This window comes from Peromyscus maniculatus, chromosome 4 (assembly GCF_049852395.1).
Source record: "Peromyscus maniculatus bairdii isolate BWxNUB_F1_BW_parent chromosome 4, HU_Pman_BW_mat_3.1, whole genome shotgun sequence".
In the NCBI taxonomy this organism is placed as follows: Eukaryota; Metazoa; Chordata; class Mammalia; order Rodentia; family Cricetidae; genus Peromyscus; species Peromyscus maniculatus.
In genome coordinates, this window is record NC_134855.1 from 7,475,549 (window position 1) to 7,501,902 (window position 26,354).

At 54.8% G+C, this 26,354-nt stretch overlaps 2 protein-coding genes across 12 annotated transcripts in view; one reads left to right on the forward strand and one right to left on the reverse strand.

Annotated features, from left to right (window-relative positions):
- Positions 1-1,752: 1,752 nt before the first annotated feature.
- Fpgs (folylpolyglutamate synthase) lies at positions 1,753-21,741 on the forward strand. Of its 8 annotated transcripts, XM_076568880.1 has the most exons (16): positions 1,983-2,104; positions 8,523-8,639; positions 10,593-10,721; positions 10,806-10,859; positions 11,766-11,830; positions 15,032-15,146; positions 15,752-15,829; positions 15,950-16,011; positions 16,102-16,204; positions 16,465-16,542; positions 17,065-17,212; positions 17,297-17,386; positions 18,071-18,221; positions 18,643-18,718; positions 19,391-19,457; positions 20,870-21,741. In XM_076568880.1, exons 3-16 carry the CDS (start codon positions 10,605-10,607, stop codon positions 21,286-21,288), a joined length of 1,623 nt encoding a protein of 540 aa, XP_076424995.1. In that variant the 5' UTR covers positions 1,983-2,104; positions 8,523-8,639; positions 10,593-10,604; the 3' UTR covers positions 21,289-21,741. The 8 variants fall into 8 exon arrangements, with proteins under 8 accessions (XP_076424992.1, XP_076424998.1, XP_076424995.1 ...); XM_076568877.1 differs by lacking the exon at positions 8,523-8,639 and having other exon boundaries at positions 1,753-2,104; XM_076568883.1 differs by lacking the exons at positions 1,983-2,104; positions 8,523-8,639 and adding an exon at positions 1,818-1,935.
- Positions 21,742-22,271: 530 nt separating this feature from the next.
- Positions 22,272-26,354, reverse strand: part of Eng (endoglin) — a 37,016-nt gene continuing 32,933 nt past the window's right edge. For 3 of the 4 annotated variants that reach the window (XM_076568870.1, XM_076568869.1, XM_006983492.4), the window contains exons 11-15: positions 25,946-26,062; positions 25,386-25,637; positions 24,210-24,264; positions 23,231-23,332; positions 22,272-23,086 (exon numbers count right to left, since the gene is read on the reverse strand). In XM_076568870.1, coding sequence (XP_076424985.1) covers positions 22,962-23,086; positions 23,231-23,332; positions 24,210-24,264; positions 25,386-25,637; positions 25,946-26,062 — 651 coding nt within the window. In that variant the 3' untranslated portion in view covers positions 22,272-22,961. Of the gene's footprint in view, positions 23,333-24,209; positions 24,265-25,385; positions 25,638-25,945; positions 26,063-26,354 lie in introns of all 4 variants that reach the window. The other variant, XM_006983491.4, reaches the window with a different exon arrangement.

The following is a 26,354-nucleotide window of genomic DNA, read 5'->3' on the forward strand; positions in this document are numbered from 1 at the left end:
CAGACCTCCAGGTCTTCTGTGGTTGGTAGTGAGATTAAAGGTGGGTGTCTCCATGCTGTCTGTATCCTTGAACACACAGATCTGCCTGTCGTGTGATCAGGATTAAAGGCGTGCACCACCACTGCCCAGCTTCTGCTTATAGCTTGCTATTAGCTTTGACCCCCAGGCAACTTTATTAACATACAAATAAAATCACATTTCAGTACAAATAAAATATCACCATACCCCACTGTACTGGGCGTGGTGTTGGCAATTGTCCTGTGAGCTGCAGTGGTGGTGAGCGGCTGGGCCAAGGCAGCTTTGGCTCATAAACCCTCAGACTTGACTCGACTCAAGGGCAAGACACTGCAGACTTGAAATGGCGGGAGTGGGGAACAGCCCTGGGCTTTAGCTCCAGGGCTGTTTATGAATGGGAACACAGCAAGAGCCTACCCTATCCCCCTGGAACTCCTGCTCCAGGAGGTTCAGACCCAAAGAAAGGGAAGGGGGGGGGGGGAGATGGCTCAGTCAGTAAAGTGCTTGCTGGACAAGTGTGAGGGCCTGAGTTCGACCCCAGCGCCTGCACAGAACACGGTGCTTGCCGGTCACCCCAGCGCCGAGGTGAAGGGAGGGTTTCTGTGGCTTGTTGGCCAGTCAGGCTGAATCAGGGATTTCCAGGTTCAGTGAGAGACTCTGTCTCAAAACAAAAGCAGTTGAGGATGACACCTGTCAACCCCTGGTTTCCACACACATGTGAACGTACACACCCACAAGCGTAAGTGTGCACACATGCATCCACTACACACACCATGCCCTCAAAATGTAGACTGAGGAAAGGAAGTACAGAGCAGCTGAGGGAATCAGGGTTGGGTGTGGAAGCAAAAGCCTCAGGCTGGTGAGGCTGGCACAGACAGGCCAGGGCCACAGCCTTCTGAACTAGAGCAAGCGTGTGGCTCTGTCCTTCCATGTGTCTGTGTTTGCCCCTTTAGTTAATGTTTTTACCCGTGTGGTAACGCAGGACGCGGGCCTTAAACTCCTGGGTTGCTGGCGTGGCTGGGTGAAACCCCCGACCGACCAACCCTCCTGACCTGAGTTCCGTCCATGCGGAAGAACTGAGTCACGGAGCCCTGGGTTCTCTGACCTTCACGTGTGCGATGTGATGGACACAACCCACGCACACACCAACTTAACGTTTCTGTAAAGTCCCGGAAGCAGCTGGCTAAGCTGCCCCTTATCCCTCTCTCCTCCGAAGTCACCGCAGGGAGGGCCTGCTTCATCATCCAACCCTGATACCCTGACGTGACATGCGCATTGTCCCCATCTGTGGAGGGAGGCACGGGTCTTGCTCCCAGCTCCTAGACAGTGTCAGCTCTGCTACTCCGACACACAGAAGACTGAGTTACGGAAACACTAGGAAACCCTGGACTCTTCTCTGATGCCCCTGCAGTCTGGGGGCTGCTTCGTTTTTGACGGAGCTGGTAAAACAAGGCCTCTCTTCTAAAGACTTGGACTTGGTCAAGGTCACCTCATCCCCTTGTCTGGCTCCACTCATCTGCTAGGGGGGACAAGAACCAAATGGGTCCAACCACAAGGGTAGGTGTGACGAGGACAGCTAGAAGAAGCCAGGCAGAGCCAGTCTCCCCTGGGCAGGAAGGCCACCCTGAGGGCTTGGCCATCTCCCACATTCCCCTCCTTCCACCCACCCCTCCTGCCGCTCACCTTTAGCCTCCGTCTGGTTGTTATTTAACCCACGAGGGGAGTCCAGCCAGCCCTGTAGTGGACAGAGCAGCTAGGACGCCCAGGAAGGTTACTGGGCTGTGCTCAGGATGGAGCAGGAACCTACGGGGTAAACCCGCCCCTGGTGGAGAGGGTGAGCGAGGCCTTGGGAGCCTCCCAGCAGGGCCTGCAGTCCACTACAGATGGGTAGAGCTGGCGTGGCCAGAGGCACCTCAACTTGTGAGTCACTAGTGCCCCACCCACTAGGGGAGCAGGGGACCGGGTCATGAAGAGAGTCAGATGCCTGCTCAGGTCCTGGCCTGGGGCGGAGAAGTCCTGGAGGGAAGCGACCATGGCGTGGGAAGGTCCACCAGGGAGTGCTTGCGAATCTAAGGCCGCTTCCTTTCAGGTAGGAGATCCCAGGAGCCTGGTGTTGCTTGTGTCGCTTTCTTGTGGGTAAATAGGCCTCCTGGGTCGAGGATGAGGCAGCCCCCAGGGAAGGCCCCGTCACCAGACACTCTCCTGAGCAGATGATGTAAGGAACCCTGCTCACTGCACACCGCCACTTTACAGGGACCTCAGAAGCCCTGCCCAGTTTATTACTAGGCGACACTGGAGTCTCGGGGATCTCGGGAGCAGACTAGTGTCACCTGTGTTTTACAGGAGGCAGGTGAGACCCCCAGCTAAGGCATGATCCCCACTGAGCAGGTGACTGCAGTGACCTCGCCTAACAACATGGAGCAGGTGGGGCAGGAGTCAGCTAGGGCCCGGGATGGAGCCTGTAAATGACTAAGTCACTGTCTTCCCTGGGAAATGGGGCTCAGAAGAGAACCTTCCTCAGAAACAATCATGAGGGTTACATGAGGCAAGACACGTGCACTCATCCCAGAGCCACACCATGTCTAGAAAGAACTTGCAGCCAGGCAGTGGTGGTGCACGCCTTTAATCCCAGCACTCGTGAGACAGAGGCAGGAGGATCTCTGTGAGTTCCAAGCCAGCCTGGTCTACAGATTGAGTTCCAGGACAGCCAGAGCTACACAGAGAAACTCTATTTCAAAAACAAAGTGCAGGCCAGTAAAGGATAAACTGACTCAAGAGGCTTCCAGAACAAGATTCTTCTGTCGGGTTTTTTTTTTTTTTTTTCCTGTTTTGTTTGTTTTTTGGCAGGCGGAGGTTGCAAGAGCAGAGGGCAGATTGGAGGGGACAGGGAGATAAATGGGATCAGAAAGTATGATGTAAAATCCACAAAGGATCAATAAATAAACAGGGTGCAGGCCAGGGATTCAGGGATGGCGCTTCCTTTCCCCACCTCCTCTAGAACTCACTCTGTAGCCCAGGCTGGCCTGGATCTCACTCTGTAGCCCAGGCTGGCCTCCAACTCACAAGATCCACCTGCCTCTGCCTCCCAGGTGCTGTGGGGTCAGTTGTCTCAAATGCAGGCACTGAACCCACTAAATCATCTCCCCTGGCCCAGAGAAGTATTTCTCTGGAAATACAACCACATGCTTCAAAATCCCAAAGGGACAAAAGGTTGGCAGGTAACAGCAGCGAATGTCCCGCAACAGTGGAGATCAGTCATGCAAACTTGAATGATCCAGGCCAGAGGGACAGACCAATGTGAAGACCCCACAGTCCGTCCTCATTCTCTATGCGACCCAAGGCTGGTTGAGTGGCCTCCTGTTGTAACACGAATTACTAAATGGTCTTTTAATAAAAAACCTGGAGCCAGATATTGGGGTAAATGCTGCAAGATCAGAGAGGCAAAGGAACAAGCCACTGCCACGTCTCACCTCACCAACTCCATGAATCCTCTGACTGAATGTCTCTGAGTCCTTAGCCAAAAGGAGTCCAGCCGAAAAACCTTTAGTTGAAAAGCTTCAGCCAAAAAGCTTTAGTTCCTGTCTCCTCACACCTCATACACCTTTCTCCACCCAGCCATATCAGTTCCTTCCTAGTGCTGGGATTAAAGGTGTGTGTGCTTCCCAAGCAAAGGCATGAGATCTCAAGTGCTGGGATTAAAGATATGTGGTTCCCAAGTACTGGGATTAAAGGTGTGTGCCACCACTGCCTGGCTCTGTTTCTTTCCTAGACTGAGTCAATCTCATGTAGTCCAGGGTGGCTTTGAACTCACAGAGATCCAGACAGATTTCTGCCTCCCAAGTGCTAGGATTAAAGGTGTGTGCCACCATTGCCTGGCCTCTATGTTTAACCTAGTGGTTTGTTCTGTTCTCTGATCTTTAGGCAAATTTTATTAGGGTACACAATACATCACCACATCCTGTGCCTCAGTTTGCTGCTCTATGCAGTGAGAATGACCATAGTCCAGGCTGCTAACAGGATTAAACCATTGGTGGGTAGTGACCACTAAGTGTGAGCATTAGCAAACTGGCCTGGGTGATGGTCCATGTCAGGGAGAAGCAGAGCGTGGAGTTGTCATAAGGGATGTGAACCGCACAGGCCTCAACTACCCTAAGAGTGAGAACTTAGGGGGCAGAGGACAGACAGCGAGTTAGACCTGGGAGGGAAAGGATGGACTCTGGAGGGGGGGCCTGGGTACGGTGGAGCTTGGCGTAAGGACCCAGAGTGAGACCTGGCTGTGGCTGGAGTGGCTCCACAGATGGATAGATGCTTTTCAGTTGGGTTGGCCTGGGCCAACTTGAGCAGGCTTCGGCAGTTCCAGAAGGTACTGCCATGAGAATGGCCAGTTTAAGATACTGTGGCTATTGTGGGCAAGAGCCCAGGAGGCTGATGGACAGTTAAGCCTGTGGCATGGTGAAGTTATCACAGACTTGGGACATAGGATGCCAGGGTGGCAGAGAGGCCTGAGATAACAAAGAACAGAGATGAGACCAGCAAAGTGCACCCTAGGACAGACAGGAAGGCAAGCAGGTGGCAGGAAGCCCAGGGAAGAAGGGCTTCAGGAGGGCGTGTGGCATATTTATCCATGTCACCTGCTCTGTGAGATGGGGTTCTGGGAGAAGGCCAGCTGCCTCCTCCAGTCACTCTAGAAGGCACGATTGCAGGGCCAAAGGAAGCCCATGTTCAGGTAACGGTTGCTGAGGGAGCGAGACGGTTCCTTCAGCATTGCAGCCATCGGTGAGCTAGCTGCCCGGGCTCCTGGAACTCATCTGCACTCATAGTTAAGGCCTGCGGAGGATGTGGAACTCATTAAGGACGGGGGTCTCTGTAGGTCATTGGTGTAGATGTTGGAACATGGAGGGTCCTTGTCTGTGCCGGGGGTACAGAGATGCACCCCACTTCTGGATGCTAGGCTTCCATGCACACCTGCTGATAAGTTTGAATGTCCTGGTTCTTTGTAGTATTCCAGGTGTAGAGAGAGACCCAGGTGAGGAAGGGATGGCTAGACCGCTTCCTCAGACCTCATCTTGCTGTGGAAGAAACTAATCAGAGATGGGGGGGGCAGCTTTCTAGAGCCCCACAGCAAGTCCAGGAACACAGGGAGAACTGGAGGAGCAGACAGGTGGTGGGAGGAACAAAGGTAGATGTTAGCGAGCTAGTCTGGGTGTGCTCACTTATCTCTCCGGTCCTCAATTTCTACCCCCCTAGAATGAGGACAGTCTCTGGTTCACACAAGGTTCTGAGGCGGCTGATGCCAAGCATCGGGATATGAGGATGGGAAGGAGCCACTGGAGTGAGGAAACTTCCTCTGCCTCCTCTGTTGGGCACAACAAAGCAATATGTGTGAGCATGTGTGCTGCAAATCGCCCTTGACCTAGTCACCCTTGACCTAGTCACCCTTGACCTAGTCATTCACTTCTTAGTCTTAGGCTCTGCTCACACGGGGCAGAAATAAGGAAGGCAAATGATGCCATTACATCACTGCAAAATACAGGAAGCAGCCTAAAGGCAGCCCACAGGAGATTAGCCAAGGGTGCAACCATGTTTCCACCCCTGGAGCACTCCACAGCTCAGAGAGGCAGATCAGCCACAGGGACCTCGACCTCCAACACAGCCCAGAAGAAGATCCTGGGCAGAAAGGCTTGTGGATGGGCTAGCACCATGGCTCGGTGGCTGAGGCGCTTGCCCCCAAGCCTAACAACCTGTGTTTGGTTCCCAGGTCCCACCTGGTGGAAGGAGGGAACCAACTCCTGCAGTAGTCCTCTGACCTCCGAGGACATGCTATGGCATGCACATGTGTGTGCCAATCCTAGCACCAGGGAGGAAAAGTACATGGAAGCCGTATGGTATGGAGTCTGCTTGTACAGGGTTGATTGCGGTCTGGGAATGGAATTGAAGGCTGGGCCTAAAACTCAGTTGGCAGCGTTTCCCTAGTGTGCAGAGGGCCTTGGGCATGACCTCCAGCGTGTATAAACTGGATATGATAGTGATGCATGCCTGTAAACCCAGCACTTTCCAGGTGGAAGAGGCGGATCAGGAGTCCAAGGCAGCTTTAATACATGGAGATTTAGAGGCCAGTGTGGGATATATGAGACCTAGGCCAAAATAATAAAATAAACACATGGAAAGTCGTGAAACCTGCCCTTGGGGACAGCAGAATATGCTCAAGTCTAGGATAGAGGTGACATGCTCAAGGCCCAGGCATACCACTTACAATTCCCTGCTACAAGTGGAATAATACCAGAGTAGATCCACGGAATTGCCAGTGTCTTGTCCTCCATGTCTGTCTGCATTTCTGTTTCCGGTTAGAGCTGCTATCTACAGAGCAAACGCTCTAGTGCTTAGCCAGATCCCAGCCCCTCTGTTGCTTTGACATGGCAAAGATAAAGGAACTTGGGGCTGGAGAGATGGCTCAGCAGTCAAGAGCACGGGCTGCTCTTCCAGAGGACCTGGGTTCAATTCCCAGCACCCATATGACAGCTCACAACCAGCCGCCTGTAATTCCAGTTCCAGGGGATCTGCCCACCCCCTGCCCCTTTCTGCCCTCTGCTGGCACAGACACAAATACAGGCAAAGCACCCACACAAAATAAAAAGGAAATTAGGTTGAGAATAGTGGCATATAACTGTATTCCTTGAACCTTGGATGCATTTCCAGTACTTGGGAAACTGAGGCAGGAGAATTAGAGTTAGAGGCAAGCCTGGGCTACAGAGGGAGTTGCAGGCCACTGTAGGCTATCTAGTGAGAACCTATCATAAACAAACAACAAAATAAAGCAAACAAACAAACAAAAGCCCAGTCGACCAAACAAGGAAAACAACGAGAGGAAAGGAAATTCGCTCAGCCAGGACCGTAGACGAGCAGGGCTTTCTTCTTCGCTCCGCAGAGGATAGCAGCCTTCACTTGGGCTGCTGTACAACTCCAGGGTCACTTCTTACAGATCTGACAGCTAAAAAATACCACCCCCACCCCAGGACAGAACTAGGTGCACAAACGCTTTTACTCTAATATTATATTTTTATAGTGTATCGCTGGCCGTCTTGGAACATCTGTAGCCCAGGCTGGCCTCGAACTCAGAGACCAGCCTGCCTCTGCCTCCCAAGTGCTGGGATTAAAGGCGTGTGCACCACCACCCAGCTGAAGCTCTGCCTCTTAATCACACTTCTAGAGGCACAAAGTGTTTTTGTGATTGGCAGAGAGAAGATTAAAAACAAACAAACAAACAAACAAACAAACAAACAAACAAACCAAAACTGGCTCACAAGGGCTGTCAGACCAGTCAGCAGATAGAGGAAGGATCTTGAGTTCAAGTCCTCCTGGGTTACAGACTGAGACCCGTAGAAAAAATAGAGAGACTGAGAAGTAGGCTAAGAATGGGTGAGGCTGCTCGCTGAAATACACCTGTGGACAAAGCCAGGCGAAGTGGCAAAATCCTGTAATCCCAGCACCTGGGAGGTGGAGGCAGAAAGATCAGAGTTTCAGATCACTCTGGGCTACACAGGCAGTTAGAGGAAGGCCTGGGGTGCGCCAGACCTGTCTCAAATAACAAACCAAATCCTTGGAGGACTGGGCAGTGGCAGGTGGCTTGCCCAGCTTGCATGAGGTGCTGGATTAGATCCCTGCAGGATGTAAAACCAGGTGGGCACTATAGGCCTGTCATCCAGCCCTGTAATCTCAGCACTTGAAAGTGGAGGCAGGAGGATTGAGTTCAGTCATCTTTTGCTGCATAAGAGAATTTGAGACTAGCCTGGCCCAGCTGTGGTGTCTCAAGTCCACCTGGGTTATAGACTGAACCCCACAGAAAAACAGAGGGAAAGTGGGCCCAAAGTGAGCGAAGCTGTTCGCTGAAATACACACTTGACCACCTTGATCCCAGCTCTCAGGAGGCCAACACCCAACACAAGCAGATCTCTGTGCGTTTGAGTCCAGCAGCGTGTTCAGAGAGCCGAAGTCCAGACTCCTCCCCAAACATCTCTTGTTTATTTAACAAGAGACAATCCCTGCTAAATATTTAAGCCCAATGATGGAAAGCGGAAGATATTGAAAACCCATCATCGATCCAAGGGCCGCCTTTTCTCCAGTGCCTTCCACAAATGGAGGGGCCTCTTCACCCACAATTAGGTGAGATTACTGTGTATTCCCCCTCCCCTCCATTGCTCTCAAATCAACTGTCCATTGCCAGGGAGTTTACAAAGTGCTAATCCGATCATTCTCCTCTCCCTAAAGCCATTTTAATTTTAGCCAGCCAAATTTACTCCAGTTTTTTTTGTGTGTGTGTTTGCAAGTCTGTGCACTACATTGTGTGCGTGCACGTCTGGTGCTTTTGGAGGCCAGAAGTAGGAGTGTCCCCAGCTGTGAGCCGCAGTGTGGGTCCTGGGACTTGAACCGTGACTCAGCTTGAACCTTGGATCTATGGAAGAGCAGCCAGTGCTCTTAACCACTCCAGCCCTAATGCACATTCTATACAGGCTCCAAGGCCCTGCAGAACGGAGCATCCAGGGAGCAACTTGGTCCAACCAAGTAGAACGCTTTGAATCACTGTACCCTTTCTAGCCTGGAAACTCTCCTGCACCCCGCAGGCCTCGGTAAGGGTGCCACTCCTCTTGGAAGTCTTCCTAGGTTTCTCAGAGTGCGTTAGGGGCCTCGGGAGAGGCGTCAGACTCTTGACCGCAAAGGCCACATCCCCACTGTGCCTGAGCCCGGACATTTCGGTGCTGGGAATTGATGACCACCGGCGTCTGCCAGCTCTGTAATTCTATCCCAGCTGGCCTGGCGCAGGGACCGAGGGCTGCTGGCTCGGCGTGGCTATTTTGGGATATGTGGCCAAGTCCTTAAGACCTGCGGCTCAGAACTTTGGAGGTGCGCAGTCCCTTTAAGGTCCCCTTCTACGCACCCCACCCCACCCTTCCCGGCAGTGCGCCCTCAGAAGCACGGCGAAAGCCGCGCAGTGGCCCGCGATCTGCCCCTCACAAAGATGGCCGCGATAGGGCGCCGATTCTCATTGGTCCGGGGGGCCTCGAGAGGCTCTGATTGGTGAATCCCAGAGGCGCGTCGGGGCGGGGCGGGGCGGGGCGGGGCGGCACCGGCCCAGGCCTAGCTGGCGGTGGCATCAGGACTATGTCGTGGGCGCGGAGCCACCTGTGCTCGGCTCTGTCCCTGGCAGCTGTTTCTGCGCGTGGTGCAACGGCCGAGGGCGCGGCGCGGCGGTGGTTGAGCGCGTGGCCCGCGCCGCAGGAGCCCGGCATGGAGTACCAGGTTTCTGACCCGCGGTGGGACAGGGTCGCGCACTGACACGTGGGCCAGACCGGAGCCGCGCTCCGCCAGCTGCTGGGAACAGCGGATCCTGAAGTTGCGGGGTTAGGGAGGCGGTGACATCCCGGAGTTCGGGGGAGGTGACAGGGAACCAGAAAGTTGGGGTCAGGGGGCCGGATCTGGGAATTCCTAGGGTGTGCGTTGCAGAGGGAAGGGGCGCAGGTGATTACGCCAGGTCGCCCAGCGTCTGAATTGAGTTTCAGAAGTTGCAGTGACCCCAGAGTCTGCACTGGCAGTGCGGGATAAGGGGGAAGGGAGGAGTCTGGAGTCCAGAGTGGAATACCCGGGAGGAGCTGGGGTCTCCAGGACTCAAGGCTGGCAACCCAGGTGTTCAGAATTGGCTGGCGGACAGGCGGGAAAAGAGGCGATAAAGAGACCAAGAATCTGGAAAACAGAAAATGTCTGTAGATTGCTGTGCCAGGGTTCAGTTGTCAGTGGCCAGAACTTGATGTTAGCCAGGCAGGTGGCACCGGTTTGAGGGCAGTGAGGCTTCTAGCCGTGCCTTGAGGCTGAGGGGGCAGGTGACGTGGGTCTGATGCCCGAGGGGACCACCTGAGCACCGACTTCGCAGAATGTAGATATAGTTGAAACGCGCGCGCGCACACACACACACACACACACACACACACACACACACACGACCGGATTTAAATCCTCAAATACCTCTGATTTAGTTCTCTCCATTTATTTTCTGGCCCCACCCCCATCCGCTCCCTCCTGAGGCTGTGCCCACCTGTGGGTTCTGGCTGGATGGCCTGGGCACATCTTCCTTCCCTCTCTCTGTTCCTCCTCTTCAAGATCTAATTGCTTTCATCGTCTTGTCTTGGGGTTAGAATGTGGAACTCCAGAGCCTTAAGGAATTCCAGAATTCCAAGTCCCTAGATGCCTGTGGACCTTGCCCCAGCCCAATGGGTGCCCAGCGTAGTTGTGGAATGAGCAAGGACAAAGGCCCAGGGGGTGTGAGGGTCAAGGCTGAGGGCATAGAGGCTCGGGAAGGCAGCTCAGGAAATGAAGGCCCGTTAGTCTTGCCAGCTTTACCTGGCGCTCCCCGGGCGGGGCTCCCATCTTGGCCAGGACTGGGAACATGCCAGGGTTCCCTCCTCACCAAGTAAGTGTAGGCCAAGGTAGCAGGACTGGTCTAACAGGCCTGTCGCCTGGCTTTGTCACTGTTGCCTGAGCACCACCGTCCTTAAGGACCCTCACTGAACTAGGACTGTGGTTGCCAGGATGCTGTACGCATGCTCAACACCCTGCAGACCAATGCCAGCTACCTGGAGCAGGTGAAGCGTCAGCGGAGTGACCCTCAGGCGCAGCTGGAAGCCATGGAGGTGTACCTGGTACGGAGTGGACTGCAGGTAAGGCAGTAGATCCTGGGACACCTCTGCCCCCTCTGCTGGGGAACCCTGTGCCTGAGGCAGGGACCTTTCTGTCTGCTGTAGGTGGAGGACCTAAACCGTCTAAACATTATCCACGTCACTGGGACCAAAGGAAAGGTAAGAAAAGTAACCCAAGAGCCGTCCCCGTGGGCTGGGGCCTGTCCACATTTATTAGCTGCTTTTCTACGTGCTGCTACCAAATAGCAACTTGGGGTGTCTTCTTAGGGCTACTATTGCTGTGATGAAACATCGTGACCAGAAGCAACCTGGGGAGGGAAGGGTTTATTTCACCCACAGTTCCATATAATAATAGTTCATTATCAAAAGCGGTCAGGGCAGGAACCTGAAGGCAGGAGCTGATGCAGAGGCCATGGAGAGGGGCTGCTTCCTGGCTTGTTCTTCGTGGCTTGCTTAGCCTGCTTGCTTTTTTTTTTTTTAAGATGTATTTATTATGTACACAGTGTTCTGTCTGCAGCCAGAAGAGGGCACCACTACGGATGGTTGTGAGCCACCATGTGGTTGCTGGGAATTGAACTCAGGACCTCTGGAAGAGCAACCAGCACTCTTAACCGCTGAGCCGTCTCTCCAGCCCCTCAGCCTGCTTTCTTAGAGCACCCAGGACCACCAGCCCAGAGGTGGCACCACCCACCATGGGCTGGGCCCTCTCACATCAATCACCAATTAATAAAATGCCCCATGGGTTTGCCGATCTTTCGAAGGTGTTTTCTCAATTGAGGTCCCCTCCCAGATGTCTAGCTTATGTGAAGGTGACAGGAAACTGTCCAACATGTAAGGGAAGAAGTTTATTTGACTGTAAGTCCTGGGGGATATGGTCCATTGTGGCATGAGATGAGTTGCATCCTCAGTCAGGAAGTAATGGATGCTGGTGTTTGGCTTGCCTGCAGCCCTGTCTAGAAGCTCCTTCACAGACCTGCCCAGAAACGTGTCTCCCGGGTGACTGTAGGTGCTGCCCATTTTCCAATCAGTGTTAACTATCACTTCACCCCACCCAACGCTTTCTAGGGCTCCACCTGTGCCTTCACTGAACGCATCCTGCGGAACTACGGCCTGAAGACAGGCTTCTTTAGGTACGGGACTCTGGGGGGGATGTGTCTCTTGGGCGGGGGCTGGGGTGGTATCTTCCTCTTAGCTCTGTGGAGGGCTGTGGTACCAGAGCCAAGGCCAGCCTGTATGTCTCTCTGCCGGTATTTATCCATTCAGCAAACATTAAATCCACATTGTCCATATTGGCCCACTAATAGCAGCCATCAGTTTTCATAAGTAAAGGAAATGGAAGGACATTGATGGTATCTTAAGGGATGATCTAAGTACCTGGCTGGAAGAGTCAGATGCTCTTTTATTAATTTAAATTACAAATGTAATTTTTTCTTTTTCTTTTTTTTTTTTTCTTTTTTTTTGGTTTTTTGAGACAGGGTTTCTCTGTATAGTTTTGGTGCCTGTTCTGGAACTCACTCTGTAGACCAGGCTGGCCTCGAACTCACAGAGATCCGCCTTCCTCTGCCTCTGCCTCCCACGTGCTGGAGGCGTGCGCCGCCACCAGGCTGCTTTTGCTTTTTTAATTTTTTAATTAGTATTTTTATTTTATGTGTGTAGTTATTTTGCCTGCGGGTGTGGGCTTCACATATGTGCCTGGTAGAACTGGAGTTACAGAGGGTTCTGAGCCACATGTGGGTGCTGGGACTCGAACCCAGGTCCTCTGCAAGAGCAGCAGTGCTTTTAACTGCTGAACTGTCCCTCCAGCCCCTCTTTCAGTTTCCTGAGAGGGTGTTACTCCAGCCCAGGCTAACCTGGAACTCACTCCGTGCCCCAGGCTGGCCTAGAGCTCCTGAGGTTCTTCCTACCTCAGTCCTGCTGGATTTGCAGGCGTGAGGCACCACACCTGCTTGTTTTTGCTTTTTTATTTTTTAATTTTTGTTTTGAGGCAGGGCGGGGTTGGTGGGGGTCTCCCTGCGTAGCTTTGGCTGTCTGTCTTGGAACTCTCCATATAGATTATTAGGCTGGCCTCAAACTGACAGAGACCCACCTGCCTCTGTCTCTTGAGTGCTGAGATTAAAGGCATGTGCCACCTTTCACCCAACTTCCAATATGATTTATGTGTATGTATGGGTGCACAAGCATAGTGTGTGTGTGTGTGTGTGTGTGTGTGTGTGTGTGTGTGTGTGTGTGTGTGTGTGTGTTTCGAGGCTGGGTCTCTCACTGAACCTGAGCCTGGAGCTCCTGGAATCAGTTGGAGGAACCCCAAGGATCCTCTAATCTCTGCCTCCCGAGCAGTGAGGCTACATCAGCTTTTTGGGGGGAGTGTGGGAATTCTGGGATCTGAACTCAGATCCTCATGGCAAGCACCTTACTGACTGAGCCCTCTCCCAGGCTCTCCAGTCTGTAAGTAGTACAAAAATGTTTGTCAGTTGCGAGGTCTGCAGTAAGGAACAGGAAGACGCAGATAAGGGCTGTTTATGGCCCTTGTTAAGTCTCCACAGGGGGGCGGTAGAGTTCCACCAGCCTTAGCTGCAGCTTTCCTCTGGAGGCAGCGCCCCCTTGTGGTGGCACACAGACATCCAGATCTGGAGGTAGAACCTGTGTCCTATGCTTGATGAGTGTCTTAGCCTGTCTCCAGAATGAATGACATTTTGGAGGAATGAATCTGATTGTGCTCCTTGGGGTTTGTTCCTTGAGAGAGGAGCGTATCCAGCTTTTGCTTGCTTCTACTCCGTCAGCTCCGTCAGGCACCTCCAGGCGCAGCTGAGACCGGTTGGCTACAGCCATTTCAGGTCAACATGCTTCCCTAAACTGGTGTTTATTCAAAATAAAGAAACGGAAGCTGGCTGGGTGTGTGGCTCTCGCCTTTAATCCCAGCAGAGGCAGGTGGATCTCAGAGTTCTCAGAAAAAGAAAGAAAGGAAGGAAGGAACGACATGGAGGTGACCTGGTGTGTGAGGGTCTCTGAGGAGTCACCAGCAGACACATGTCACTAACAAGACTGGAGAAATGTGTCTTTAGGAGACTTGTGATCGTGGCACACTAAGTGGCTACTGCATTTGATAGGTGATATACTCGTAAAGGACAGTATATGTCTGTCATTTGGCCAAAGGTGGTGAAGCAATTTATGACTATATAAGGCAACTTTCTGTCTTCTAGAATAGTCTTTTGGGAACTGAGTGTGGTGGCACATGCCTGTGAGATGCATCACTGGGGAGATAGAGGCAGGAGGATCAGGAATTTAGGGTCATCCTCAGCTAGTTGGGGACCAGCCTTGGCTATATGAGACCATACCTTAAAAAAGAAAAAAAAAAGAGCTAAATAAAAAGAATAATACTTTTTTAAAAGCTTGAGAAAATTTAATTACTTTTGTTGTATTGCCTTTTTTGTTTGTTTGTTTGTTTGTTTTTGTTTTTTTCGAGACAGGGTTTCTCTGTGTAGTTTTGGTGCCTGTCCTGGAACTCGCTCTGTAGACCAGGCTGGCCTTGAACTCACGGAGATCCGCCTGGCTCTGCCTCCCGAGTGCTACCACTGGCTGGCTCTATTACCTTTATTCATCTTCTTACTGTATATGTGCTTGTGTGTGCACATGCCTCATGGAGCGTGAGTAGAGGTCGGAGGGCAACTTTTAGGAGTAGTTTCCTTTGCCATGTGAGTTCTTGGCATAGAGCTCAGATATCAAGCTTGGCAGCAAGTGCCCTTACCTCTGGCCCAGCATGTGGATGGGGCAGATGATGATGTTGGTGCAGTCATAAGCCCCGCCAATGCCCACTTCTACCACAATAATAATTTATAAAACCTCTAGCCACTGACTTGGGCCTATGAGGTCTTCTAGCCCAGCATGTGGATGGGGCAGGGGAATGGCTCTGATGGTTCCTCCCTCTGGATTTATTACTTTGAGACTGAAAGGCAGGTGACTGTTGTAGGCACATGTTAGCAGAGTCACCGATCTGTGTGCTGGGGAAGCATGGGGCTTTGGCGGCCCAGAGAAGATGCTGGACCATTCTGGGGACAAGGCCAGCTCCCTCCTCTCTGGAGGGTGTGTCTTAGTTGAGGTTGGTACAGTAAGTGGGATGAACTCGGACAGAGAGGAAGTCTGGGGCTGAGACTGAAGTAGTTCTGAGGTGCTGGGCCTCTGTAGGGGCTGGGAGGCCCTAGTTAGGAGCTCTTGACTCCACAGAGCCTCTCCAACGGGGAGGGACACAGTTGCGTGTTTCTGAAAGAAGTCTGACTAGGGCGAGGCAGGCCCTGAGGCTCGGGCAGGAGTCCCGATGACCCCAGGTCTCTCGGCAGCTCTCCCCACCTGGTGCAGGTGCGTGAACGGATTCGCATCAATGGGAAGCCCATCAGTCCCGAACTTTTCACCAAGCACTTCTGGCGCCTCTATCACCAGCTGGAGGAGTTCAAGGTGCTGGGGCTGGAGGGCCGGGGCGGGCCCATCTCCCGGGGGGGGGGGGGGGCTGTGGGACTGTGGAGGGCCGGGGCGGGCCCATCTCCGGGGGGGGGGGGGGCTGTGGGACTGTGGAGGGCCGGGGCAGGCCCATCTCCCCGGAGGGGGGCTGTGGGACTATGGAGGGCCAGGGCGGGCCCATCTCCCCGGAGGGGGGGCTGTGGACTATGGGGGGCCGGGGCAGGCCCATCTCCCTGGATGGGGGGCTGTGGGACTGTGGGACTATGGAGGGCCAGGGCGGGCCCATCTCCCCGGATGGGGGGGCTGTGGGACTGTGGGACTATGGAGGGCCAGGGCGGGCCCATCTCCCCAGGGCAGGGGCTGTGGGACTATGGGGGGCCGGGGCGGGCCCATCTCCCCAGGGCGGGGACTGTGGGACTATGGAGGGCCAGGGCGGGCCCATCTCCCCAGAGCCAGGGCTGTGGGACTGTGGAGGGCCGGGACAGGCCCATCTCCCCGGAGCCAGGGCTGTGGGGCTGTGGGACTGTGGAGGGCCGGGGCGGGCCCATCTCCCCGGAGCCAGGGCTGTGGGGCTGTGGCCTCTGACTTGTTCCTGTGTGCAGGATGACAGCCACATTTCCATGCCTGCTTACTTCCGCTTCCTCACGCTCATGGCCTTCCACGTCTTCCTCCAAGAGAAGGTGTGTGTCTTTCTTAGACCCGTATCTGAGTCCTTGAGGACCGGAATATAGTGGAGGGAGCTTCCAGCTCCCACGTGGTATCTGGGTATTTCTCCTGCCATGCTGTCTGGTCTTCTGCAGGTGGACCTGGCTGTGGTAGAAGTGGGCATTGGCGGGGCTTATGACTGCACCAACATCATCAGGTGAGGCAGCTCTGGGAGGTGGGTGGCCAGCCGGAAGCCTGTGCCTGGTGCCTCAGTATTAGGGGATCAGGACCTTCTTGTCGCTTTCAGAAAGCCAGTGGTGTGTGGAGTGTCCTCTCTTGGTATTGACCACACCAGCCTGCTAGGAGACACGGTGGAGAAGATAGCCTGGCAGAAAGGGGGCATCTTTAAGGTAACATGGCAGGAGAGGTTCATGGGAGCCCAGGGTCTATCCCCTAACTCTCAGGAGAGAATGGCTGGGCAGAACCATTAGCATTCCGACTCAGGACCAAGTCCTAGCCATCTGCACCGTCTGGCTTCCCACTGCTCTCCCCATGTGACTTGAAGCCCTCTGTGGCCTCGGTTGAAGTTAGACCCAGTCACAGGTCTGTGGGGCCACTGGCCGCAGACGGAGGGCCCGAGCAGCCCTTGTTACTTCTGGCCTGTTTGCAGCCTGGTGTCCCTGCCTTTACTGTGCTACAGCCAGAAGGTCCCCTGGCCGTGCTGAGGGATCGAGCCCAGCAGACCTCAGTGAGTGAGTGGGTGGTCTGGTGGCAGGGTGGAGGTGTGCGCTGACCTGCGGGACACTGTCTCCTGCTAGGCTTCGGGTTTCTCATGTGCAGTGTGTGTGTGTGTGTGTGTGTGTGTGTGTGTGTGTGTGCTGTGTGTATATGTATGTGTGTGTGTGTGTATATATGTATGTGTGTGTGTGTGTATGTGTGTGTGAGTGTGTGTATGTGTATGTGTGTGTATATGTGTGTGTATGTGTGTGTGTGTGTATATGTATGTGTGTTTATATGTGTGTGTGTGTGTGTGTATGTATGTGTGTTTATATGTGTGTGTGCTGTGTGTATATGTATGTGTGTGTGTGTGTGTGTGTGTGTGTGTGTGTGTGTGTGTGTATGTGTGTTTATATGTGTGTGTGTGTGTTGGAGGGGGTGCTGTTTGTGCTCCAGAACACTTGTGGTTCTGGGAGCAGGTCTCGGTAGGCCCTGGTGGTTGGGGTGCTCACAGGGTTTGTGACACACCAGCTGTTGCCCTCCTTGCCCACAGTGTCCTCTGTACCTGTGTCCACCGTTGGAAGCCCTGGAAGAGGGTGGGCTGCCGCTGACCCTGGGCCTGGAGGGAGAGCACCAGCGGTCCAATGCAGCCTTAGCCTTGCAGCTGGCCCATAGTTGGCTGGAGCAGCGGGACCACCAGGGTAGGTGAGCCAGTGTGGGCGGGCAGGTGGGCCGAGCGTGGAGCCTGCCTCGGAGGGGACTGAACACAGACTCCCGCCCCACAGACATCCGGGAGCTGAAGGTGTCCAGGCCAGGCACACGGGGGCAGCTGCCTCTGGCACCTGTCTTCCATCCCACCTCTCACATGAGACATGGTGAGTTGCAGCTTCCTGCCCAGCCAGGACCACCACGCCTCTTGTTCCCCTAAGATGTATTTAGTCCCCTGCTGCATCTTTATGACCTTTGAGATACATCTTTTGGTTTTCTGTGTGGGGGTTGGGGCAGTTCTAGATCGTTCCTCAGGGTGAACATTCCTCTCGGCCCTAGAGTTCACAAATCTTTGGAGCCTCCGTTTTCCTATCTGCCAAATGAGATCATGATAGCACCCACTGCCAAGAGCTGTTTTGACGGTTCATGATGTGACCTCACTCAGATGCTGAGCTAGAGCCTGGAAGACTCTGGTAGCTGCTGTCTGTCCTTAGGCTGTGGCCGCCTCTCCTCCCATCCCTCTATAACTGCCCTCAGCCTGCAGTAGGTGCTCACACTGTTAAACCCCTTTAGAATAGTCCAGTGTGCCCGGGTCGCTGTCAGGGACGGCCCTGGAGCAGATCTTAGGTCACACTCTAACCCAGCCCTCGCTTGTGTCTGAGCTCAGAACTCTGGTGGCTGTCACATGGAATCACGTATGACTGTATGATAGCAGCCCCTTCTCAGGGCTGCCTGGAAGATTCCATAGCAGGGCAGCCCGTTCTGGGAACCCAGGGGCTAACACCGGTAACAGGGCCAGAAGGTGGCAGGCCTTGTGGATCCCAGAGTCCTGTCTCCCTTGCCTTTGCCAGGGCTTCGGGACACGGAGTGGCCTGGTCGGACACAGGTGCTGCGGCGGGGACCTCTCACCTGGTACCTGGACGGCGCACACACCACCAGCAGTATGCAGGCCTGTGCGCGCTGGTATTGCCAGTCATTACAGCGCAGTAAACGCCCCAGTGGGTGAGCTCTTGCTGGGCTGGGGTGCAGGGGACAGGGTTCCAGGTCCTGGGTAATGACCCCATTGGGGCCGACTTCAGTAGCCATCAGTGGTTGTAACCTGCCCTTTAAAAAAGTCACACTGATAATTCTTTTCCAGTGCTTTGGCTCCATGGCACAAATTTTAAGTGTACTAAATGGTGTTTCTGTGATAAAATCTGTACCCTGGGCCTGATTGATGGCTCAGTTGTTAGGAGGCCTTGCTGCTCTTGCAGAGAACCAGGTTCAGTTCCTGGTATCCATCCACATGGTGGCTCACAACCGTCTGTAACTCCAGTCCCAGGGGACCTAATGCCAGGCGTGAGGGTGGGCCAGTTTGAGGAAAGGGCTGGGATGGGCTGGGAGGGAGGCAGGAGGCACGCCCCACCCTTTTCTTCCCGCACAGTGGGCCTGAAGTACACGTCCTGCTGTTCAACTCCACCGGTGACAGGGACTCTGCCGCTCTGCTGAAGCTGCTGCAGGTGAGGGGCCTACCTGCAGGGTGGACGGCCTGCAGCATCTGCTCTGGCCGTGTGGGCGGGCGCTGCAGGCCGGGATGTCCTCAGCTGTGAGATGGAGCCGTTCCCCGTGGTGACGTGGTTTTTATCGTGGTTTGGTTTTTCAAGACAGGGTTTCTCTGTGTAGTTCTGACTGTCCCCTGTAGACCAGGCTGGTCTCGAACTCATAGAGATTCACCTCCCTGTCTCCCAAGTGCTGGGTTTAAAGGTGTGCGCCACCATGCCTGGCTGTCTGTGGCATCTTTGCTTGGGGAAACTGAGTCTGTTCTAAGCTGTCAGGGCCAAAATGGCTCCCAGGATCATTTCCCATTTCAGAGCAGGTGGCTGAAGCGGTTCACAGACAGAAACTAGCCCAGCCAGGGGTTGGGGCCTGTTCGCTAGCTAAACTACCTTAAGTAGGTACCCCCCAAATCTCCAGAACAGTACTCGTGTGCCAGTACTTAGGACAATAGACTGTGCATGCTACAAGCCAGGAGGACACTGAAGCAAATGGGGGGGGGCCTGAAGGTGACCTCAGTGTCACTAGTTCAGAGACGGGCAGCGACTCCGAGATGTGGGCCTGGAGGGCTGTTTGGACGTCAGGTGGTGTGAGGGACATCCTTTCAGAGCCTGACACCGTGTCCCTTGGCCTCCCAGCCCTGCCGGTTTGACTACGCCGTCTTCTGCCCCAACCTGACAGAGGTGTCATCCACAGAAAACGCAGGTGAGGGGACGGGGCGTGGCTGATTCCGAGGGCCCAAGGGGGACTGCCCAGGGAGAAGATAGCATTTCTAAAAAGATTCATTTTTATTGTATGTGTATGTCGGAGTGCCTGGCTCCTGGGGAGGCCAGGAGAGGTCATTAGGTCCCCTGGGACTGGAGTTACAGATGGTTGTGAGCCACCATGTGGATGGATACCGGGAACTGAACAACTGAGCCATCAATCAGGCCCAGGGTACAGATTTTATCACAGAAACACCACTTAGCACATTTAAAATTTGTGCCATGGAGCTGCAACACGGTAAAGGGGTTATCAGGTCTAGCGGGGTTTTTTTTTTTTGGGTTTTTTTTTTTGCGTTTTTTGAGACAGGGTTTCTCTGTGTAGCTTTGCGCCTTTCCTGGATCTCGCTCTGTAGACCAGGCTGGCCTTGAACTCACAAAGATCCACCTGGCTCTGCCTCCGAGTGCTGGGATTAAAGGTGTGAGCCACCACTGCCCGGCTTAAAAGTTATTATTATTATTATTATTATTATTTTTTTTTTTTTTTTGGTTTTTCGAGACAGGGTTTCTCTGTGTAGCTTTGCGCCTCTCCTGGAGCTCACTTGGTAGCCCAGGCTGGCCTCGAACTCACAGAGATCCGCCTGCCTCTGCCTCCCGAGTGCTGGGATTAAAGGCGTGCGCCACCACCGCCCGGCTATTATTATTTTTTTTAAGATTTATTTATTTATTATGTATAGAGCCTGTATGACCAGAAGAGGGCACCAGATCTCATTACAGATGGTTGTGAGCCACCATGTGGTTGCTGGGAATTGAACTCAGGACCTCTGGAAGAATAGATAGTGCTCTTAACCTCTGAGCCATCTCTCCAGCCCCTTAAAAGTTATTTTTAATTACACCTATTCACTTATTTAGTTGGGGTTGGGCACATGAGTGGAGGTCAGAGGACAGCGTGGGAGAGTCTGTTCTCTCCTTCCACCCTGTGGGGCATGGGCTGTCGGGATTAGATGTGGGTAGCCAGGCTTGGCGGCAAGTCTTCACACTAAGCCATCTCACTGGCTCTTAAAATGCTTTTTGTACTGTCCTGCAATTACAGCAGATAGATGTCCGGGTCTCACACTGGACCAGGTCTGGAGGGCTCTGAGATCTGTATTTTTAACCAGCTTCCGGGGAAATACTTAGGCCCACCTGGTGGGGGACCAGCTGGACACTGTAAAGATGAGCATGGAGTGGTGGAGTTGGACCACCAGGCTCTGGTTCTCATGTTAGCGAGCACTTTGCACTGGGCACAGTCCACGGTGCAGGCGCCCGCAGAGTCTGGCGAAGTGCTGTTTAGAAAGAGCCAGGTGCTAAGCAAGCGCTGGCTGTGGGCCAGCCCCTCCCCTCCCCTCCACCAACGCCTTGTCCTGGACCCCCCAGACCAGCAGAACTTCACGGTGACTCTGGACCAGGTGCTGCTCCGCTGCCTCCAACACCAGCAACACTGGAGCTGCCTGGCCGAGAAACAAGCCGGCCCCGACCTCTGGAGCGGCCCCGGCGGCGGCGCAGAGCCCGGCGGGCCGGGGGGCTCCCTGCTGCTGGCGCTGCACCCACCTCACTCTGCTAGCACGGACTCCCTAGTTTTTAGCTGCATCTCCCACGCCCTGCAGTGGATCAGCCAAGGCCGGGATCCCATCTTTCAACCCCCGAACCCCCCGAGGAGCCTCCTCAGCCACCCCACAGCCAGCAGTGGGGCAAGCATTCTCCGTGAGGCTGCTGCGGTCCACGTACTGGTCACGGGGAGCCTGCACCTGGTGGGTGGAGTCCTAAAGCTGCTGGAGCCTTCCCTGTCCCAGTAGCCAAGGCCTGGGATCAGAGCCGGGAACTTCACACCTGCCTGCTTCTCCACAGACGGATACTCAGTGCCTTTGGATTTCTGCTTGCAGATTCTTTTTGAGACTGGCCTAGGGATGTGAGAAGCGCCGGCCGCACCGTGGCCTCTCCTTCCTCTGGCATAGACAGGAGGGGGCTTCCCAGAGTCCCTACCATTGCAGGCTTTCAGTCCAGCCCGCCCTGCCCACCCTGCTGCCTCCTGGCTCAGGCCCAGCTTATGTGCAAGCTGCCTGACCAGCCTATAGACCTGCCTGGGGCTAGGCCAGAGACTTCCTCTTCCCCCCGGTGCCTTCTGGGAAGAGAGAGGGCCTTTGCCTGGGCATTTGGGGACTGTGAGTTGCTAGAACTAATTGAAGCTTTTAAACCCTTTCATTTTTTATTTTTTGTAAATAAACGACAAACTTTTGATTGACTCTTAAGCGCTACCTCCTAGCTCCCTCATCAGACCTTTGGGGTTTGGGGCTGGAGCTCCTGGAGTGTAGGAGCTGGCGGGGTAAAGGCGGCCCTGGCTGTATGGCCTAGGAGCAGCTTCTAGCATGCCCTCCTCAGAGCATAAGGTGGCCTGTGTCACGAAAAGACTGGACCGATGTCTGTCTGCCACATACCAAGACACTGCTCTGAAACCTCCTCGCCCACCCTATATGCCCATCTTACAGATGAGGGAGAGTGGCTGGCTTCCAGGAGCCATGGAGCTGTTCACAGGCCCATCAGGGAAAAGAGACATGTGCAGGATTAGAACTCAGAGCTTTGGCGGGGAGCTGTGTCCCAAACCCCAGAGACTGCAGACAGGGCTTAGTGTTGGGCCACCAAATGAGGGAGCAGCAGAGGGGACCGGCTTCCTCTGAACATGTGCTCTGGCCATCTGCTACCAGGCCAGCCCAAGGGGTGTGCCGTCCCGTTCTGTGTCATAATGGCCCTCCCCCTCTTCCCAGTACAACCCAAAGGGGCACTGGTTTCATGTCTAATTTATTGGCGAATTTACAGGGCTTGGCCCAGGACCGGCAGTCTGGCCACTCCTCTCCTGCTTCCCGCCCAGTGGGTGGGCTGGGAGGAGGTCTCTGTGGCATTTCTGGGAGGGGCTGGGTTCCCCCACCCTACTGTTCTTGCCTCTTCTGAGATGCCCCTCCCTGAGCTGAGCACCCCTCAGCTTCTGTTTCCCCCACCAAAGTTGTGCCAGTTCAGGTGAGGAGGCCACCAGGACCAGATGCGGGTGGCTCTGGGCTGGGCTGGGCTGGGCTGGCATGTCCGGAGTTCTCACTTCCCACCCTGCCCAGTCCACCAGCACAGGATCCAGCTGGAAGGCAGCTGCTTGAGCCTCTACAGCAATGTGGATGAACAGGGCAGTGCTGGGTCTCTCTGTAGATCCGGGCAGCCGTATCCCAGAGCCCCTGGGTTGGAGAGTTCTGCAAAGTGGGGTGAGGAGACCCCGGGGTGCTCCGGGCTGGAGTCTCCACTGGCAGCAAGCCTCTGCGAGGGAGGTGTGAGGGGTGGGTGCAGAGGGCATGCTCCATCCTCTGCTGAGTGGAGGCGTTTGGCTCCGGGCACTGGTTCACGGCCAGTGGTTCCCAGCTTCTGGCTGCCTGGTCTCTGCCGTGGGGCCAGGGCTGGCTGGGGGGCCCCCGAGGCTCCAGGCTGGGCACTATGCCATGCTGCTGGTGGAGCAGGGGGTACTCTGGGTGCTCCCGATGCTGTGGTTGGTACTGCTGCTCTCAGAGGAGGCCGGGGCCGCCACCGCCACCACGGGCTCCCGCTTGCTGGGGGCACCTGAGGGGCGTGGGCAGGGGTGGAGGTCAGGGCCCCAGCCAGGGCTCCCCACTTCCCCAGAGGCTTCTCTGAGCCTGCCCCGGGGTGGTGTGGAGGGCCTCCGAGTGCTACTGTAGGGGTGGGTTGGGGGCTTGGGATACTCACGTGTGTGAGAATAGATGTACCAGAGCGCAGCTGTGAGCAGGGCCCCGATGAGGAAGGCACCAAAGGTGATGCCCAGTACATAGGGCAGGATGAGGCCTTTGCCTGTGTGACCAAAGAAGGGCCAACGGCAGTCAGTGTTGCTGCTGTATACCCTGTCATGCTGGCCTGCGTCACAGGGATTATGCTGCTTTTCAGTTCAGCCAGTGACTCCTGAGTTCTCTGAACTTCTTCTAGCACGTGGACTCAGTACAGTACTGAACTGAGGGCCCAGCCAGCTGGGCCTTTTGGGCCACCCTTCTGTCTCAAAGAAATGTCTATGGTTGGTCTACTGGGTGCCATGGCATGTAACCTTAGATGAGCCCCTGCTCATCTCTGAGCCTTACGCGGCTTCCAACGGGCTAGGGCATCTTTTCAGACTAGTGCTGCTGCAGGCCTCACTCCTGCCACATGCCTGACCTACGTGGCCCTGGGCCCTTGGTCTCTGGCTTCCATCTATGCAGGGAGCTTAGGAACCGTGCGTTCTTGATCCTGGCTGGGGGTGAGCACAAGCCATCCCAGTCTACATGGCATGCATCTGCCCCTAGCAACAGGTGCTCACTTGCTTGGTGGTGCCCGGGCCCAGGGGAACAAATGAAAAAGACCAGAGGGTACCAGGCTGAAGGGGCTTCCTCCACCCTGAGGGTGTCAAGGAACATAAGGCCTATACCACACCTAAGGTGCCCCAAGTTCCATCCAGGAGGTCGAGTCCTCCAGCAAGGTGTACCAGTGACTAAGGGGACAGATGAGGTGTGGGAGGGGCCTGAGGTCGGGAGAGCCGTCCCATGGCACTCAACAGCCTTCCTCTATTAAGGTGCATCTTACTGTGAGCTCCTCTGGCTGCTGGGCCTGAGAAGTCTCCTCTCCTCTCAAGGGCTGCCCTGCCCCATCTTCCACTAGTCTCTGGGCTCCATCCCTCCACTGTCCACTGTTCCCTACTCACCAGACAGGTCAGGGCTAACGATGTTCAGGCGCATGGAGACGGTCTTGTAGACTTCCTGAGGGAGGAGAGTGATGGATAAGTGGTCCAGCCTTCAGCTGGCAGCATGTGGTTCTCCCTGGCTCCGCAGCTCTGACTTGCCACCATTCCCAAGCCTTGGCTGAGTCCTAGTCTGTCACTTTCTAGCTGGGAGCCTGTGGACAAGTCCTAGGGTGGCGTGTGGTGTGTGAGAGCGGGATAGCCTGTGGCTACTGTGAATGGAGGCCCCTGATGCCCACGTGTTTAGTAGGAGCGCTGCATCTGTTACCCGTGCAAGCCGTGAGCCACATGCCAGGCCATCCCAGATGCCCGTTTCACAGGCTGGAGGCACGGGGCCGGGAGGGTGTGGCCCTCTGGTGGCCCCAGCTTCGGGAGGTCTTTGAGTCCTGCAGATACCTGGAATGTTCTTGTGAGTGTGTCAGGACTGAGGGCCTGAGAATGGAGACTCACTGGACAGTAACATGCTGATACCAGCAAAGTAGAAAGGCAAGCTTTCCTGTTAGTCTTCCCTAAGCTCTCTGGTTCATTGAGATCAGCCATACTGGTGATCACTGCGTGGGTGGGTGGGTGGGATGCTGGAAGTGAGGGGCTGGGTGGGAAGTCCTGAGAACAATGGCTGGATAGGGTTGGTGGATGAGCAGAGAGAAGGGTAGGTGGGTGGCTGGTGGAGGGGAGGATGCACAGGTGGGTGGTGGAGGGGTGGGTGGGTGAAGGGACGGGTAGGTAGGTAGGTGGATTGGTAGACTGGTGGATGAATGTGTGGGTGGGTTGATGGATGGGTGGAGAGGTGGGTGGGTGAGTGGGTAGGTGGATGAATGGGTGTGTGGGTGGTTGGAAGGTGAATGGATGGTTGAGTACGTGGGTGGGTATATGGGTGAACGGTCCAGCTCCTGGTGGATGCATGACAGACGGATGGTTAAAGATGCAGAGGGTGAATGGATGGATAGTTGCAGCTATATGTATGTTCTAATGCCGCAGATTCTTCAGGCTGTAGGTAGCAGTGACTGCTCCCGATAGCCAGGCTGTGAAGCCCCACGCCTGGCTCTCGCTCTGCTGGCCGCCAGCTGTCTCCATCTCCCTGCACTATCACCCCAGACCCATAAGCCACCTTGAAACTAGACCTGGGCCATGCCCACTCACCTGGGACGAGGTGCTGGGCTGCAGGGCTACATTGCAGCTGAGGGTGCCAGCTGTGGGTGTGGGCACCATGTAGACACGGAGGAGGAAGCTGAAGCGTGGGTCACCGTCAGGGCTCGGGGACAGCAAACTCACACAGCTGCCCTTGGCTGCTCGGCTCTGGATGAGTTCCACCATGTCCCCTTCAGGCCCCAAATCCAGATGGCAGCTATCTAGCTGGACTGTGACCTCAGAGGTCGATGGGGACATGCTCACCTGCACAGAGAATTAAGGGTGTGTGTGTGTGTGACATGTGCAGATGTGATGTCCTTGCCCTTCACTGACTTCTCTTGAAATGAGCTAGAAGGGGAGTCCCCGTCCTCTGTAGAAGACAAGCAGCGGCCCCATAGAGCAAAGAGGAACGACAGTGGGACATTCCTATTTGCAGTTTCCTTTCTGTTTGTCCCTTCCACACACCCAGGCTGGCCCTCACCGGCCTCTGGAGGGTGAAATCTCATCTTTCCTCTAACAGTGTTGGGAAGAAAAGCACACAGACCCGAGGAGCCGAGCAGGGTGCCCCATACCTGAACGAAGCCTTGCTGGCCCAGCTCTATGGTGCTGGATTCCTGGAGGAAGTGCGGGCTGAGGTAGAGGCCCAGCTGGAAGGAGAAGCTGACCAGGTCGACGCACTGCACCTTTTTCTACGGCGTGAGGGGGACAGTTTGGAAGGGGTGGCAGCAGGGATCGCCTGACCTTATCCTCACTTTTTACATTAACTCCTATTTATCAAGAACTCACTAGGCTAATGGGGAAAAAATCCACACATCTCAGTGGCTGCTCCTAAGACCCCTGGGGGGAGAGATCTCTTCCCATGCCACAGTTTACAGCTAATGACCTCAGAGCCCAGGGGGGTTAAATGGTTTTCCCAAGGCCACAGAGCCGCTGTGTGCTACACTCCTGGATTTAAGAAGCTGAAAGTGTAACCCTCAGCAG